Source organism: Dipodomys merriami, unplaced genomic scaffold, assembly GCF_024711535.1.
Source record: "Dipodomys merriami isolate MVZ:Mamm:240054 unplaced genomic scaffold, mDipMer1.0.p SCAF_11, whole genome shotgun sequence".
Taxonomy (NCBI): Eukaryota; Metazoa; Chordata; class Mammalia; order Rodentia; family Heteromyidae; genus Dipodomys; species Dipodomys merriami.
This window is the reverse complement of record NW_027202382.1, coordinates 26154745-26172260: the sequence shown is the minus strand read 5'-3', so window position 1 is coordinate 26172260 and position 17516 is coordinate 26154745. Positions and strand designations below refer to the sequence as shown.

The 17516-nt window shown below is 41.3% G+C and overlaps 1 protein-coding gene across 4 annotated transcripts in view; it reads left to right on the top strand.

Annotated features, from left to right (window-relative positions):
* The first annotated feature begins 4103 nt into the window (after window positions 1-4103).
* Window positions 4104-17516, top strand: part of Tmem245 (transmembrane protein 245) — a 92634-nt gene continuing 79221 nt past the window's right edge. For all 4 annotated transcript variants that reach the window (XR_011369584.1, XM_070011254.1, XM_070011230.1 and 1 more), the window contains exons 1-2: window positions 4104-4695; window positions 16151-16268. Coding sequence is in view for 3 of the 4 variants with exons in the window: in XM_070011254.1 (XP_069867355.1) it covers window positions 4123-4695; window positions 16151-16268 (691 nt within the window). In the remaining variant the exon portion in view is untranslated. The remainder of the gene's footprint in view (window positions 4696-16150; window positions 16269-17516) is intronic.

Sequence of the window (17516 nt, the reverse complement as noted above, 5' to 3'; positions counted from 1 at the left end):
CAAAATACCTGCAGAGAAGCAATATGCAAAATCAAATTGTGTTTATAGCTTCAATTTAATACCTTAGGACATAGTAAATGGAGGTCTGTAATCTCATTTCAAGTATATCAGTTGGCTAATTGCATGTAGCTACCTCTATGAGTATCAGTTAAAAGCCTTATTGGTAGCAAAATCATCTTAAGAATAGATGTTAGTTCAGAATCTAGTGAATCATCAAAGAGGTATGGGAAATGTAAAATGTGGTAAAATGTTTCTATTGGGACCAGGTTGTGATTATAGAGTGGTGGGTTATAAAATAGAAAAAAAAGAAAGAAACAGGTACTATTACAGTCTACATTATAGGCCCCAACCCTCACCAAAAATACCTCAAACATTTTGTCCTTGTTTATAATTACAGTAGTTGTCTCTGAAGGTATGTATTTATTGCCAGTCCTGGGGCTTTGACTTTGGGCCTGGGCACTGTCCCTGAGCTTCTTTTTTGCTCAAGACTAGCACTCTACCACTTGGGCCACAGCTCCACCTCTGGCTTTTTGTGTTTATATGGTACTGAGGAATCGAACCCAGGGCTTCATGCATACAAAGCAAGCATTCTACCACTAAGCCACATTCCCAGACCTGAAGGTATTTATTTGTAGTATCTTCAGAGGTAGCCAAGTTATCAGGCCAAATCCTGGCTCCTGTTGCTCTTGGAGACTTTTTTGGGCTAAGTGCAAGTACAAGGTCTAAGGGACAAGTTTGAACAGGAGGACTGGTCGGGGGGGGGGGGGCGGGGAAGCTGAGTAATAAGAAAGTCACCTGAATCCAGAAACTTCATTTAATAATTATTTATTGAGGACTTATGTACCAATCCTTGTACTAGACACTACACATAAAGAATGCTAGGAAAGACAACTCTTGATTTCTGCTTCAAAGGGGTTTGAAGCCTAGCTGGGGCAGCAGACATATACATCACAGCGGTATCTTGTGCTAAGATGTAATGGTAAGGAAAGACTAATGCTCAGTGCAAAACTAGGGGTCCTCTCTTAGCCAGGGTTAAAGAAGAAAGCAGAAGATGACATTGAAGTTGAGTCCTGAGGAAGAATGTTATGGATGAAATGTTTGGTTCTTTCATGTTGTTGTATTCAGGTCAAAATCCCTGCAGAGAAGCAATGTGCAATGTGGTGAAGTTCTCTTGTGATGGCATCTGGAGATGGGGGCCACTAGAAGTAATTAGGTCATGAGAGTGACCACTCCTTTCTCATCTCTATCATGTGAAGACACAGAAGAAAGTCTGCCAGCTTTAACAGGAAGAGGACCCTTTCCAGAGCTCAACCATGCTGGCACCCTAGTATCAGACTTCCTAGCCTCTACAACTATCAGCACAAACCAGTGTCTGGGGAAGGATGTCACTCATTCATCTTTTAACTCAGCATACACTCACAAAGATCCTACTCTCTTGCTATGAATGTCTTCTGCTGTGCCAGATACTGGGGACACAAAACTAAAATAATTCCTAGTCTTCATTCTCTAGAACTCTGTGAGGAGATTTAGTACATCATGGACTTGGACCACAGTATCATCCACTCACCACACTGTGAGCAGAGCCCTTCAGGAACCCAGTCTATGACAGACCAGGCAAACACTATTCTATGTAGTTTGTAATGCTTCAGCTTTCATTTCTGTTAACAGTTCCATTTCTGACTAGACATTTTATCTGACACCTGTCAGATCTATTACTCTGGCTCCAAGAAGATTGGAGAATGTTCAATAATTTTGCTTTTCATGGAGACTTGGAAATGAAGTATCATAACTGAGCACTTTTGATTTTTGGACCCGAGGCCCCAACAACTTACCTAACATTTATAGTCTTTGCACATCCTCTTCATTTGCATCCATGGATGTATGCTTTTATTATGTAATCTGAGAACTCTCTTGTTCTAACCAGCAGAGACATCTTTGATTGGAGAAAGATTAAAGGAGAGGATTTGCTCTTTCCTTGGACATTTGTATGGATTTTAAGCCCCAGTTCTTAAAGGAAAGGATGCTAGACTTAGAAGGAACTGTTTATGAGAGAAGGCATAATACACTGGCTATAAGCAACCTGGTTTGAGCTTGATTGATAAAGAGCACCCATCAATGAGTCAGGGAGAAAGATATTTTTCTGAATTCTGAATAGAACTCAACTCCATTGGCACCCTAAGGATTGATTAGAAATGTAGACAAAGTGACTCAGTGACTGGCCATCTGTGGTGGTCACTAGACTTAGACTCACTGAGCTCTTGTAGGCAGCAGGTAGCATAAATGGTTGGTGGTTGACTCATGTCTCCTAGTACAAGTGAGGCACTCCCATTGGGACCTTCTGGCACTACAAATGACTGAGGACTTTTTGAGGCCTTGTTATATAAATAGTAGCTGAATCAGTAAAAATCAACACTGAAAGCAAATGTGGCCACAATTTGCCAGCAAATCTTAGAAGTCCTAGTGAAACAAGAAGCAGAGCAAGATGTAGGGAAAACATTTACCATGTCAAACTCCAGACCATCTTGAAACAGTGACTTGAATCTCTTTGTCTCCAAGACTTAGTAAACAACAGTTTCTTCATCTGAAAACTATACTGTTTACTTCAGAAGATAAACAAAAATTATACGACAACTTGTAGTATTCACATACACACACATTGAGTACTCAGTAAAGACTTCCACAATTTTAAAAAATAAAATTACTATTGGGAGTATTTATGAGTACCAACATTTTTTTCCCCATCGGAAGAGAAGCAGCAGCATTACCTAGAGCTTTTTTTTTTTTTTTTTTTTTTTTTTTTAATTAAGAACTTCTTTTTACAATCACTTGGAGCCAAGGACTTGGATTATTATCATTTTCATGTGACAGGGGGCATTGCTGTCTTATTTATCTGCCCATGACCACACCAGGCCTAAAATAAAATAGCAATGTTAAGACTCTGATTTAGGGCTTTGGGAAGAGTTCTGATTTCAACTAATAGTGACAAATTCTTACAAATAGTGATAGCAGCTGTACCTTACAGTTCTCTGAAGGGCTCTAAAAAGATACCCAAGAATCCTCTGGCCATATCAGTTAGAATTAAAGATGAGTTCAGGGTTTGAACGCTGCCTCTGCCCCTTGGTGACTGTGTGAACATGACCTGGTGTTTAACCTCAACAGTTTTTGTTTGTAAAGCGAAGCTAACACCTTTGTAAGGTTGTTCTTAGGAGTTGGATACTTAGAACAGAGACTGTTTACTCTGAACCACCCAGTTATCACAACTTAAAATCCTGCCAATATGACAAAATAAAGTAAAAAAAAATAAAATTAGCTAGTTGCTTGTAGTTCATGCCTGTCATTGCAGCCATTTGAGAGGTAAAGATTGGGAAGATTGAAGTTTTATGTCAGCCTACGGGGGAAATGCAAGAACCCCCAACACAACCGAAAAAGCTGGGCTTAGCGATCTGCACTCAGCTACAGCCAAAGGAGTAAATAGGGGATCACGATCCATGCTGGCCTAGAAATAAATGAGATTCTATTTCAAAAATAATCCAAGCAAAAAGAGCCAGGGATATGGCTCAGGTGGTAGAGAGCCAATCTAGGAAGCACCAAACTAGAGTCTGGTTCAGACTCTAGTTCTTCCAAAAAAGAAAATGGAATAAAAATGTCCTGCCAAATGCACTAGGACAAACACTTGGACGTGTTTATTGAATCAGTCAACCAGAATCTGGGCATCAGACTTTTGAAAGTACTCTCCCACGTCACTTCCAATTTGCAGCCTTGGTTTTCGCATGACTGAAAAGTAGTGTCTCTTGAAAGTAGATTCTCTTTTGGGATCCTGCCCGACGGGAGAAGTTGGTCTTAAAATGAGAGGACTTAACTAATTAATTTACTTCGGACTCTCGAAAACTTGGGACTTGCGGCGACCAATGGGCGAAGGGAGTCCGGGGGAGGACGGAGCGTGCACTCAGCCTCCTGGGAATTGTAGTTTCTCCGCGGCGTCTTTCGAGCGCTCGGAGGCCAGCCGCAAACTACAAAGTCCATCAGGCAGCGCGGCTCCGCCCGCCTTTCGTCCGCGCGCCTCGAGAGCTCGCCGTACCTCCTCCTCTTGGGGGCGGCGGCGGCCGAGGCGGGAGAGGCGCGATGGCCGACCGTGGCGTCCCCGCTGAAGTGTCCGGCCCTCGGGGTTCTCCGCGGCAGGAAGCCCGGCACCCGCGTGCAGCCGGGCCGGGCAGCGGTGAGACCCCACGCACGGCGGCGCTGGCGCTGCGTTTTGACAAGCCCATCAAGCAGGCCTTCTACAACACGGGGGCCGTGCTGTTCGTGTGCCTGTGCTGCGGCGCGGCGGTGCTCGTGTACTTCATCCTCGAGGCCTTCTTGCGGCCCCTGCTCTGGGCGGTGCTGTGCGGCACCTTCCTGCACCCCTTCAAAAGCTCGCTGACGCGCCTGGGCCGCCACTGGCTGCAGCGCCTGCACCGCGCGCACACGCCCATCGTGCTGGCCGCGCTGCTGCTGCCGCTCTGCTTCGCCGACTACGGCGTGGAGGCCCTGGGCGAGCAGGTGCTGCGCCGCCGCCGCCTGCTGCTGCTGCTGGGCGCGGGCGGCCCGCTGCTCTACGGCCTCTACTGCCTCGGCAGCTACCTGGGCGTGCAGGTGCTGCTGGCGCACGCGGGCGCGCTCATCTGCCGGGGGCTGGACTATTTCAGCAGCCTGTGGGTAAGTGAGCGAGTGAGCGAATGAACGAGAGGCGATCCAGACTCCCCGATGGGTACGCCCTGCCCCTCCCCGGCACCCCAAGACCTCTGGGGCAAGTCCGCATCTGGACTGCTGTGAGAGCCCACGTTCTTCTGCCTTCCTGAGAGAGGCAGTGTGATTTGAAGCAGCCCTGCTTGTCCTTAGGGTGGACCTGTTCCCTGGTTGAGAAGTGGGATTCCATTCTGTCAGGGAGAGAGGTCTTAGGTTTACACCTCTGGTTGGGAAGTTAAAGGGGTGCCCCGGCTACCCACATCTGGGCGGCGGAGTTGGAAGGAATCCTAGTGATTCCAGACCTACTTTGCCAAACTACAGATAAGAGAGGTGACTCCTCACCCGAGGGCAAAGGTTATTTAGGGACAAAAAGAGACTGATTACCTTAGATTTTTTGTTTTTTCCTTTGCTGTTCAGGTCTTTTTTTAGTTTGTGCAGAGCACTGGGTGCTGAGCGGGCCTTTCCCTCAGCACACCCCATTCTTTACCATTCCCTAGGACCTTCCTTCTCTTCCCTCCCCGCCCCATGGATTACCAAGGTAGATTGGGTGAAAAAGAGGTAAATCTCTGTGTGATGTTGGGGTTCCTCTTGTTTCTTCTCATAAACTTAGGGAGCTTTAGTTTTGAAAGGAATTTCAAAGATAACTGAGTAACACATTACCTGGCTCACTCTCTATCTAGTTTATCCACATATTTACAGTGGATGGCTAAAAGCAAGTGGATATTTAATGCTTAAGAATGTTAAGAATGTTGATTAAGAAACAGTACTACGAGGACTGGGGATGTAGCTCAGTGACAAAATGTGCCTAGCATTCATGAAGCCCTAGGTTCAGTGCCCAACACCACACACCAAAAAGTGCTGTCTAAAATTAATTTATTAACCTCTTTTGTCAGTGAGATGTTCAATATATCTCAACATCTACTAAAGGTTGTTGGTAGATTGATAATTGATTCCAGAACTCCTGTGGTCTCTTGCTCAATCAATAACCACCTTTCAGTTCAAGTTAAAAGTTGATTGTTTTTGTTAGGTAATGAGCTTTGTGAGATACTTAAAAAGGGGCTGAAAGTTGGGTGCTGGTGGCTCACACCTGTAAATTCTAGCTACTCAGGAGGCTGAGATTTGAGGATCATGGTTTGAAGCCAGCTGGGTCAGGAAAGTCCATGAGACTTAAAAAAAATCTTTATTTTCTTGTTAAGATGCTGTACAGAGGGGTTACAGTTACATGAATAAGGTAATGAGTACATTTCTTGTCGAGCATTCTTACCCCCTCCTTTTTCTTTCTTTTTTTTCTTTTTTTTTGGGGGGGGGGAGGTCTGGTCGTGGGGCCTGGGCCTGGGCGCTGTCCCTCAGCTCTTCAGCTCAAGGCTAGAGCTCTACCACTTGAGCCACAATGCCACTTCCGACTTTTTTCTTTTTTCTTATGTGGTGCTGAGGAATTGGACCCAGGGCCTCATGCATGCAAGGCAAGCACTCTACCACTGAGCCACCTTCCCCCCTCCTTTGTTTTTCTACTATCCCTTCCCTCTTCCACCTCCCTCCACTCCCCCCCAATGTTGTAAAGTTGATTTCCAACATAGTGTCTTGTGTCATTGTTGCAGTCATCCTGTGTCCTTTTTTAAGCATTTTGTTATTCCCGTTCCCCTCGCCAAATTGGATAAATGTATATACAAGATTCAGGGTACCAAGATCAAATACAGTGACAATAGGGATATACCATAGGAGGAAGAACATACATAAGAAACAAACAAAAATCACATAATACATTAATGATAACAACAACAAAGAAAAACCTCATGTCCCTATCTTGGGGTTCATTTCGCTTAGCATCATCTTATATGGTCATACGTACATAGATTTTGAGCTTTTCTGCTCATCTGATAAGATTATCCGAGACATATACTAATTATTGCAAATAAGTGAAACCACGGGACCTATATTCCTTTGAGTCTGGCTTACTTAATATAATTTTTTCCAAGTCTGAAGAAGAAGTAAAAATGGCTAATAGACACATGAAGAAATGCTCAGCTTCTCTAGCCATAAAAGAAATGCAAATCAAAACAACATTGAGATTCTACCTCAACCCAGTTAGAATGGCTATATTCGAGAAATTTAATTACAGCAGATGCTGGAGTGGATGTGGCCAAAAGGAACTACTGCACTGTTGGTGGGAGTGTAAACTTGTTCAACCACTCTGGAAAAGTATGGAGTTTCTTCCAAAGGCTACACTTAGAGCTCCTCTATGACCCAGCAATCCCATTTCTGGGCATTTACCCAAATGATCACACTAAAGCTACCAGCACAACTATGTTTAAAGCAGCCTTATTCACTTTAGCTAAGATATGGAACCAACCTGATGCCCCTCAGTAGATGAATGGATCAAGAAAATGTGACATATATTTCTATCAGTCTGTCTATCTATTGTCTATCTATCTATCATGGAATTCTATTCCTCCATCAGAAAGAATGACACCTCTCCATTTGTTTAGGAAATGGAAAGACTTCCATGAGGCTCTTATCGCCAATAAATCACAGAGAAAGCTGGAAATGGAGCTGTGGCTCAAATGGTAGTGCTAGCCTTGAGCAAAAGACACTCAGGGGTAGCTGCAAGCCCTGAGTTCAAGCCCCAGGACTAGCAAAAAAAAAAAAAAAGTGGGGGCCAAGAAGAGAGATGCAATATCTGTCTTCAAAGTCTGTATAACCATAAGTGACTTGTTTTGGGTGCTGTGTGCTAAGCCTGTGCTTCAATGTGGATTTATGCCCCCAACCTGAGACATGAGCATATTCTAGTGGAGCTGATGGTCACGTAGGTAATGTTCATTACTCACCAGTTAGCCCTCTGGGCTCTGTGAATGTGACTGCCCTAGAGTCCCATGGCTGTGGTTCACTCTTTTTTTAAAAAAAATCTGTGAAGAGATCAAGCCTAAGGGCTTCCTGGCTGTTGGGCAAGTGCTCTAGACCCACTGAGCCTACAGTTCATTTTAATGGAGCCTACTTCACCTACTTCAGTGCTCTTTTACTTCATTACACAACTTTTCTTTTTTTTTTTTTAGTTAAATGGAGTGAATGCCTCTAGGTAGAAGGCAGATCACCACACACTGTTAAGAAATGTGGCTTGAGCAAGACTCCCATGGCTGACGCCTATAATCCTAACTACTCAGAGGGCTGAGATCTGAGGGTCTCTGGTAGAAACCAGCCTGGGCAGGAAACTGTGAGACACCTCCAGATAACCACCAAAAAGTAGGAAAGAGGAGCTGCGGTTCAAGTAGTACGAGTGTCACCCTTGAGAGAAAAAGCTAAAGGACTATGCACAGGCCTAGGGTTCAAGCCCCACTACAAATAAAAAAGCATAGACAAAAGAAAACAGTATGGCTTTACAATAAAATAAAATGGCATATCCTTCAGAAATTCAGTCTAGTCAATGTCAAAGACAGATTTGCAGATTCTGCTAAGATTCTGACAGTTGATACTACTCATACTGTAGGAAATTTAAAATGAAAGACCTACCATTAATGAATAGCATGTTTAGCTGCAGTAAGAGGTTGAGTGCATAGTTAAATTGGCCATGCTTAGGGGAGATGAGGGATTTCTGCTTGTCCCTCACAGATACTCAGTAGAAAGTAAGTGAATATGTGGGAAAAAGTATCTGTAGCTTAGTGTATGTAGTGCTGAATATCTTTTTATTGAAGATAAACTTTCAGATTTACATTTATGTGCTTAGATTGTGGATGATGAGTGGAAGAGTCAAAATTGATTAGATTGGGGGTTGGATTGAGAAAATCAAGCCAATTAATGAAATTTATTTTTGGTACTGGTGAGAATTGAACCTAAGGCCTTATGCATGCTAACTACTCTACCTCTGAGCTGCATCCCCCAGTGAATAATTTTAGAAGGGCTTGTAACTTTGCCCTTTGCCCACAGTGATGGGGACAAAGGAGAAGAGAAGGGAATTAAAATACAACAAACTATTATAAAAAGAGACAGTATGAATTAGAAGCGAATAGGATAGCCCTAGAAGGACTGAATTTTGAAAGTGTAGTTTGAGAAGCAAGTGTTGAGTTTTGCTGGCGCAGTTGAGTGGGTATGGTGTGCTTAGGAAACTTGGGAGTTTTCAGCCAGACTTGCTGATGAAGACCTGACTTCACTGGGTCTTTTATCTCATCGTCTACAGCATTTAGCTTGTGAACCCACGCAGGGCTCCCTGGCCACAAAACAATGGTCTTTTAAAATTTATTTTTGTTTGTAGAGACGGGATCTCAAGCCTCAACTGCGTGATTCTCCTATATTACCACCTGAGCGCTGAGATTATAAGTATGTGCCTCTATGGTGTGTTAAACTTTCTAGATAACTTGTAAATGTGATCCTGCTGCCGAAGTGCCTTGTAGAGGAGAAATGAAGAGGGAAAAGTTACATTTAATTAAACGAGCAGTTTGGTGAAGGGACAGTTCATTTAAAACCTAAGTTTTGAACATGTGCTAGGCACTGGACAAGGTACCAACACAGATGCACTTTTATTTTCACAGCAGTCTTTTGGAGTAGGAAGAAGGGATTTCCTATCTGAGAAAACTAATTTAGTGACCTGCTCATGCTGTTGCTAAGTAGTATTCACTATCAGCAGGTAAAGTTCTGCTTTCAGGAGAGCTCTGTGGTAACTTTTGATGAATTTAAAATATCTCTCCAACACATGTGTGCCAAAGAGTTTAGTGTAATTTTTTAAAAATTAAAATTGTATATATTGATTTTAGTAATCAGAAGAAAATGTAAAAGAATGTTACGATTAGATGAACCACTGTGTTCCCCCTGGATTTTACTTACCTAGAAACCTTAGTCATTTTGGTCTCTCCTTTATATATGCAGAGCCCCATTCAGTTTTACTATACCTGAGTTTTCCTTTGTTACCTCTTACCTCTCAGATTTGGTCTTCTTTATCTCTTTGGATTACTTCAGCTTGACTTCACTATTCTACTTCTAAATGAAAGTCTAATCCTTTGTGGTCTAATTCTATTCCAACAGTTTCAAATGAATGAGAATATTTTCTTGTCTTAGTAATTAGTGAAGTCTGTTGCCTAAACCTGAGTTACGAAGTTGTACAAGACTTCTGAAAAGCTGACATCCTCTTCTACCATTTCTTTCTGATTCCCCCACCCCTTAGTTCAGATGTGTTAGAAAAATTGAAAACCACTTACAGTTTTTGTAGTAGCGATGGATTTGTTTTCTCCTTGGTCTCTGATCCGTTGCTGCTACCCTTATAAAGAAACTTGAGGTAGAAAGAATAGTGGCTGAAAGATCAAAGATCTTAAGTTAGAAACTTGGTCGTGATCTGGAACAGATGGGAGCCCTACGCTACCACTCCACCCAGCTGTATAAAGTGAGGGTTGATTTGGGTGATTTTCTTGCTTACAGATCGTGAGAAGCCATTAAGAAATTCATGCTGGGCCGCCTTTGGCCTACTTCATTCCACTTTTAAACCCTTGGGTTTGTTGCTTATTACCTGGAGGCAGTGAAGAGGAGGTTTCCTGAGATTAGTTCTTCCACTTAAAAATTCTTGACTAACTTGCCATGTGATAAAAACTGTTTCCAAATTAAAATAAAGCTCTTTTAAAGGATAACCAAATACTTGAAATGATTGCTATGTCTAGCAATGATTTGTTCTTCATAACTTGGGAGTAAGTCTGTATTATTCTCTGAAAGAAAAAAAAAAGTATTCTGCAAAAATACACAACCAAAGCAAGTAAGCCTTTTCTACTTGATGTCTAGATGACAGTCTAAAAGGAAGTGGCCTCTGCTAACATTTTATGTATGTAGTAATATCAGACCAGAAAAGTATATCAGGTGGTTTAACATATTGAATGAAAGGAAAATGTGATCATCCATTTGCCATATGTGGAGTGCTTAATAAATTATGCCAAATTTCAGTAGTCTTGTGTAGTGTCTAGCTTATTGTATTCTAAAATGACTGGAGAGGGCTGGGAAGGTGGCTCAGTGGTAGAGCGCTTGCCTTGCATGCATGAGGCCCTGGGTTCGATTCCTCAGCACAACATAAGCAAAAAAGGAAAAAAAAATAAAATGACTGGAGAGTATCCATTTTGGAAAGAACACATTGTATTTTAAGTACTTGAATTAGGGAAAGTATGCTCTCTGAGCTAACAGTAGCTCCGTGATTTATGCCTGGAAAAAGGTTGACTCATGAGAAGTTTTGCTAGGATTGATTGATTTACCTCAGGATTCTTTTTTGGGGAAGGCTTAAGAATAAAATGAGTTTGCTGGGCATGGTGGTACTTGCCTGTAGTCATAGTACTCTGGAGGCAGAAGCTAGAGCATTGCAAGTTTGAGACTAGCCTTGCCTACATAGGTGAATTTAAGACCCTGCCTCAAAACAGATCTCTTAAGTGGTCTGAGAGTAGAAATTGCCCATGGGGTTAGGGGTGTAGATCAGTGATTGAGCCCTTGACTACTAGGTGTGAGGTCTTGGGTGCTAGAGAGCACCAAACAAACAAAAAAAATGCCCATAAAGCAAAATGGCAGGGCTGGGAAGATGGCTCAGTGGTAGAGCGCTTGCCTTGCATGCCTGAGGCCCTGGGTTCGATTCCTCAGCACCACATAAGCAAAAAAAGAAAAAAGCCGGAAGTGCGCTGTGGCTCAAGTGGTAAAGCGCTAGCCTTGAGCTGAAGAGCTGAGGGACAGCGCCCAGGCCCAGAGTTCAGGCCCCATGACCGGAACCAAAAAAAAAAAAAAACAAAAAATGAAACAAAATGGCGTATTGAATGTGAATGCACAAATACTTTCACTTAAGTTATCTTAAAAAGTAGTGCTTTAAAAGCTGACACAAGGGGCTGGGAAGGTGGCTAGGTGGTAGAGAGCTTGCCTTGCATGCCTGAGGCCCTGGGTTCGATTCCTCAGCACCACATAAGCAAAAAGAAAAAAAAGCCACAAGTGGCGCGGTGGCTCAAGTGGTAGAGCGCTAGCCTTGAGTTGAAGAGCTGAGGGACAGCGCCCAGGCCCAGAGTTCAGGCCCCATGACTGGACCTCCCCCCACCCCAAAAAAAAGCTGACACAAGTAAAACATGCGTGTTACATAAAACAGTGAAACATTGAAACTTACATGGTGAATGTCCCTTATCACTGGCTATTCTTATTGCACAGATGTTACTGTAGTTGATGGTTTGGTGTATGGCTTTTTGAAGTTATTTCTAATCCTATGTGAACCTTTAAAATAAATTTTTTTTTTGTTTTTTTTTTTAAAAACTAAAATGGATACTGGTACTCAGTAGACACTATGTTGAAAATGAACTATACATCTTACGGGAGGGGAAAACTAGGGGAGAGGGAAGGAAGGGGTGACCTTGTCCCAAAAGAAATTTACTTGTTATATGACTTAAGAAACACCCCTCTGGGGCTGGGAAGTTGGCTCAGTGGTAGAGTGCTTGCCTTGTATGCACGAGGCCCTGGGTTCAATTTCTCAGCATCACATAAACAGAAAAAAGCTGGAAGTGGCACTGTGGCTCAAGTGGTAGAGCGCTAGCCTTGAGTTGAAGAGCTGAGGGATAGCGCCCAGGCCCAGAGTTCAGGCCCCATGACTGACAAGACAAAACAAAACAAAAAAATCCCACCCCTCTGTATATCATCTTAATAGTAACAATTAAAAACATTTAAATGAGATACTATTTACCACGTATGTATAGTTAGAACATATAACTCTGCACGTTGCTCTTTCATTTATCCTTGCATTGTGTACCTCTTGTTGGAACTAGAGATTATGCTTTTTATTAATTTTATTCATAGATGATACTGTATTTTAGAACAATCTTTTCTATTGCTATTTCTCCTTTATATTTATTTAAAAATTTTGCATGTTCATATATTGTGTTTTACTTAGAACAATTACCTCTTGCTCTCCTTTTCCTCCCTTCTTTTTTTCCTCTCTCTCTTCTTCCTTCTCCCCTCCCTCTCTCCCTTCCTCTTAGGGCCTTGTGCTTCCTAAGTTGGCACTCTACTACTTGACCCATACATCCAACTTTGTTTTTTGCTGGTTATTTTAGAGGTAGGTCTTGAGAACTTTATGCTGTCCTGGTTAGATATGAATCGCGATCCTTCTACTCTCAGCCTCCCTAGTAGCTAGGATTACAGGTGTGAATCACAGGTGCCTGGCTTTGCTTCTGATATTGCTATAGTATAAATACTAGGCGCCCTCCCCCCCAATAAAATAAGATGACGGATATTTTCTTAGCTTTGAATTTGTATTAGAATACTATAATAAACAGTTTTAGCCTCTGGTAATTGTGTAATCATATTTACTGTAGACTATACACTACTTTTACAAATGGCTATGTCAACTAAATGAATATATTTCTGTGACTCTTCTCTGAGGAAACACTTCAAAATATTTTTTTTAAAGAATTCACACCTGTTATCCTAGCTACTTAGAAAGCTGAGATCTGAGGATCATTGTTCAAAGCTACCCTGGTCAGGAAAGTCCGTGAGACTTGTATATTCAGTTAATCACAAAAAGCCGGAAGTGAAGCTGTGGCTCAAGTGGTAGATTTCTAGTCTTTAGCAAAAAAATCTCAGGACAGTATTCAGGCTGAGTTCCAGCACACACTTCCAGCCCCAGGACTGGTGTGTACGTGTACACACACACACACACTTCCAGCCCCAGGACTGGTACACACACTCTCTCTCTCTCTCTCTCTCTCTCTCTCTCTCTCTCTCTCTCTCTCTCTCTCTCTCTCTCTCTCTCTCTCTCTCTCTCTCCCTCTCCCTCTCCCTCTCCCTCTCCCTCTCCCTCTCCCTCTCCCTCTCCCTCTCCCTCTCCCTCTCTCTCTCTCTCTCTCTCTCTCTCTCTCTCTCTCTCTCTCTCTCTCTCTCTCTCTCTCTCTCTCTCTCTCTCCTCTCCACACACACCATAATACTGAAAGAGGATCCCTTCTTCCCCACCCCCTATTTCTGAAAGAGGATCCCTACACACACACACACCAGTCCATAATACTGAAAGAGGATCCACACACACAGATCCCTTCCTCCCCACCCCCTGTTTTTGGTACACACACACACACACCAGTCCATAATACTGAAAGAGGATCCCTTCCTCCCCACCCCCTATTTGTAGGCCTACCATTTGAGCTACATCTCTAGCCACTAAGACTTAGCATTTCTCTTTATTAAAGTCTAATCTTATTTGAATTAGCCTATTGGTCCAGTTGTAAGGTATATTTTTGAATCATTGTAGGTCATCTCCCTTTTTATTGACCACTCCCTGTTTTGTGTAATCTGTGAATTTGGTTAGTATGCTTTCTAGTCTTCTAAATAACTGATTAATGTGTAAGAGCTGGTCACCTGTATGTCACATACTGATCCTTTTACTGAGCGTCACTTTTGATTTTCACAGTTTAGAGTTGCAATTGCCCAAATTTTTCCCTATAAAAATTGAAGCAGCCTTTGCTTTTATTTTTTCTAGCACTACACTTTCTATCCTTATGGTTCAGAAAGCAGACTTTGGAGCCAGATTTTTAGATTCTGATTCAGGCCCTGTCACTTACCAGCTGTGTAATGGTAGTCAAGTCATTTCTTTGAAATCTCAGTTCTTTAATCTGTGGAATGTACATATTTCCTGGGGATAGGAGGATTAAATTAGTTCCGTGGCACATAGTATTATTGTACTTACTGCTTGTTTTGAGCTTAACAATCAAATACTGAGTTCTTTGAATTTCTGAGGGTAATTTGCCTGATCTTACACTTCTAGGATATTAATTCAGGACCTTGAGCTTAAACTCCATGTTCTTTATATAGATTTGAGCTGAAGTGTGCTTTAGTGTTCTATCCTCAAGTGGTAGAACACCTCCTTAGCAAGTGCAAATTTCTGAATTTAAACCTTAGTACCAAAAAAAAGCTCTTTAATATTTCACCTGGTAGAGTTAATTTTTAATGTTTCACCTGATAGAACTGATGGAAGAAAAGTATTGTAGTCTTCTTTTCATTATAAAAGAGCTAGTACTTGAGAAAGGCAATTAGGAAGAAAACAGAAAAGTGAAAGGATCAATTTGTGGTTGAGCACATGGTTTTTGTCAGCTTGAGGCCTAGGGTTCAAGTACTGAGAGTGGGAGAAGAAAATACCCAGCCTCTAATACAACTGCTACTTTTTCATTTCCCTTCCTCCACCATTTGGTAGATGTGGTTATGTCATTTGTGGCTTTGTTGAATGTATATTTCATTTTTGGGGTTATATCATATTAGGAATTTTAAAACTATATACCCTTCGTTTAAAAAACAGTTTCAATGGTTGTATAACATCGATAGTTAATTATTTTCCAGATCCCCATCTTTTAGGAAATTACCTCTCCACTATACTTGATCACACTCTGATTAGCCCCTTTTTAGTAAAAGCTTTTCCAAAGGCCATTGTTTTTGTAAGGATAAAGTCCAAAGCTGAATTCTTAGGACAGAAACTATGAACATTTCTAACACCTATGAGTTATTTTATTGAAGATGTGACTAAAACTCCCATCTTTGTAGTAATGCCAACAGTTTTTCCCCACCACCATGCTCAGAAGTAAGTCCTAATTTTTTTGGTTTTAATTTGCTTTTCCCCCAAGGCTCATGTCAACCTTGAATTTTATATTCTCAGACTTACTTTAATAAGTTCTTGGTGCTCAAGTTATTCTTTTGTAAATGTTCTATTAAAACAAAGTTTATGTGGTATGTAGGCTACACTTGGTGATATTTCTTTTCTTTGGCGTTTTTAATTTTTTTGTTTTTATTAAGTAGTTGTGTGAATTGGTTACAATTCCCTAAGTCAGTTTATGAATACAATGCTTCTTGGTCAATGTGGTTGATGCTTAAGTGCTGGTAGGTATTTAGTTCTAGGGAGAATAGAAGAGGAGATTGGCTGGTAAAATTTTCATGCATCAATTCTTCAACTGGTACCTGAACCTCAACATAGATTCTAACTACCTGTTACCTGGCAGTGTCACTTCAGGTAGCTGCCTTTCTACTTTTAAGAAATGATGCGTTCATAGTAACAAACAGGCTAAAATGGCAATTTAATCTATTTGGAAAGCTTGCTTTCCTCCTCTCCCCCTTTAGTCATTAATTGGCAGAGAAAATTTTAGGAATTCCACAAGATGGAACTCATGCCTAGCTTATATATTGAATATTTTAACTTTTTAAGTGTTTCTGGGTATTTTTGTTAAACATTTAAATATTTAAGTGTTACTGTATGAGATCAAGTGCCTGTTCATTTCAGAATAAACAGGGGAGAAAGAATCAAGTATGTTCCTTTAATACCACCGACTACCTTCATCTTTCCAGTGTTATGTCTAGAGCGCTCAGGGGATGTAGATGCTTGCAAATGTTGTATAATTGAATGTTCACCTTCATGTTTGCATATATATTTATATGTATTATAACTATGTCCGTGTTTCATTTATTTAAGATCTGGACTTTGGTAGTTGGCTATGTGTTGACCGTTTCATTCAAGTGGAATGCCAGCACTGAACGCTATCTGAGAGCAGTTTCAATTCCTGTCTGGATTATCTTGCTTTTTCATTTAGGTGGGTTCTTCTTCCTCCTTATTTTTTTAAGTCCAGTTTAATATTAGCAGATGCTGATTATATAAGGAATAGTTCTTTGTAGTGTTACATTTAAAATTAAAATGTAAAGTGAGTTCTCTGTAATGTTACATGTAAAATGTTATGTGTAAAATTTTTTAAAAAGGGAGATGTTATGTGTTACTCTTAATTTTTAATGAAAAATCATATGTTTTAAAATGTTGATCTTTTGGGAAGACTGAATGTCTTCTGGCTCTGACAGACTCCCAATTCATGCTCAAGTCTTTGCTCAATTAAAGTGTACTTTTTAAAAATTTCAAGCCTTGAATTACATTACATATCCTATTTCAGCAAAGCCCTTTAAAAGTAAGTAGTAAGAAGTAGAGCACACTTAACTGTCACAGTCATTTTTCGTATGTCAATGTTATAGAATATACAGATAAGTAGTCAAGGATTAGAGGTGCTTCTGTGTATTAATTAGTCGGGACCAGAGATGTTTACCTTGAGTAAGAGCCAGGGACTAGGACAGGAGTGAGAGAGGACATGGAAATGATGATATAAAATCTGAAGGCCTGTATCTCATATTTAAAGGACTGTGTCCTGTGAAAGAGTGCTTTAAGCAGATCTCTGTAACCGTGAGCAGTAGCTGTCAGATCTGAATAGCGTTACAAAAGACAAATCCCTAGTCAGCAGGAGTAGTAAGTAGTTGATGTCTAAGTTGCTGAGCGAGTTCCCTCTTACACGAAACCCTTCATTGTTAGCTCTGTGGCTACTGCGATGTTGTAGAATGATGTTTCAGCATGATACATGATGTATGGTTGTTCTCAATATTTCAATGGCTGAGCTGATGAAAATACTAAGTTCTAATTTTAAAAGAAAATTTAGGGCTGGGAAGGTGGCTCAGTGGTAGAGCACTTGCCTTGCATGCATGAGGCCCTGGGTTCGATTCCTCAGCACCACATAAAGAAAAAAGCCAGAAGTGGCACTGTGGCTCAAGTCAAGTGGTAGAGCACTAGCCTTGAGCTGAAGAGCTGAGGGACAGTGCCCAGGCCCAGAGTTCAGGCCCCACGACTGGACCAAAAAAAAAAAAAAAAAGAAAATTTAGTTATCCAGTAGGTAGTCTAAGATCTTTTTTAGAACAAAACCATTACAAATAAAAAGTTGATTGAAGTGGTTTTTTGATTAGACTTTGATTTGAACAAAATATTATTGGAATACTAATTTACCTGCAAGACCTACTAATGAATGATA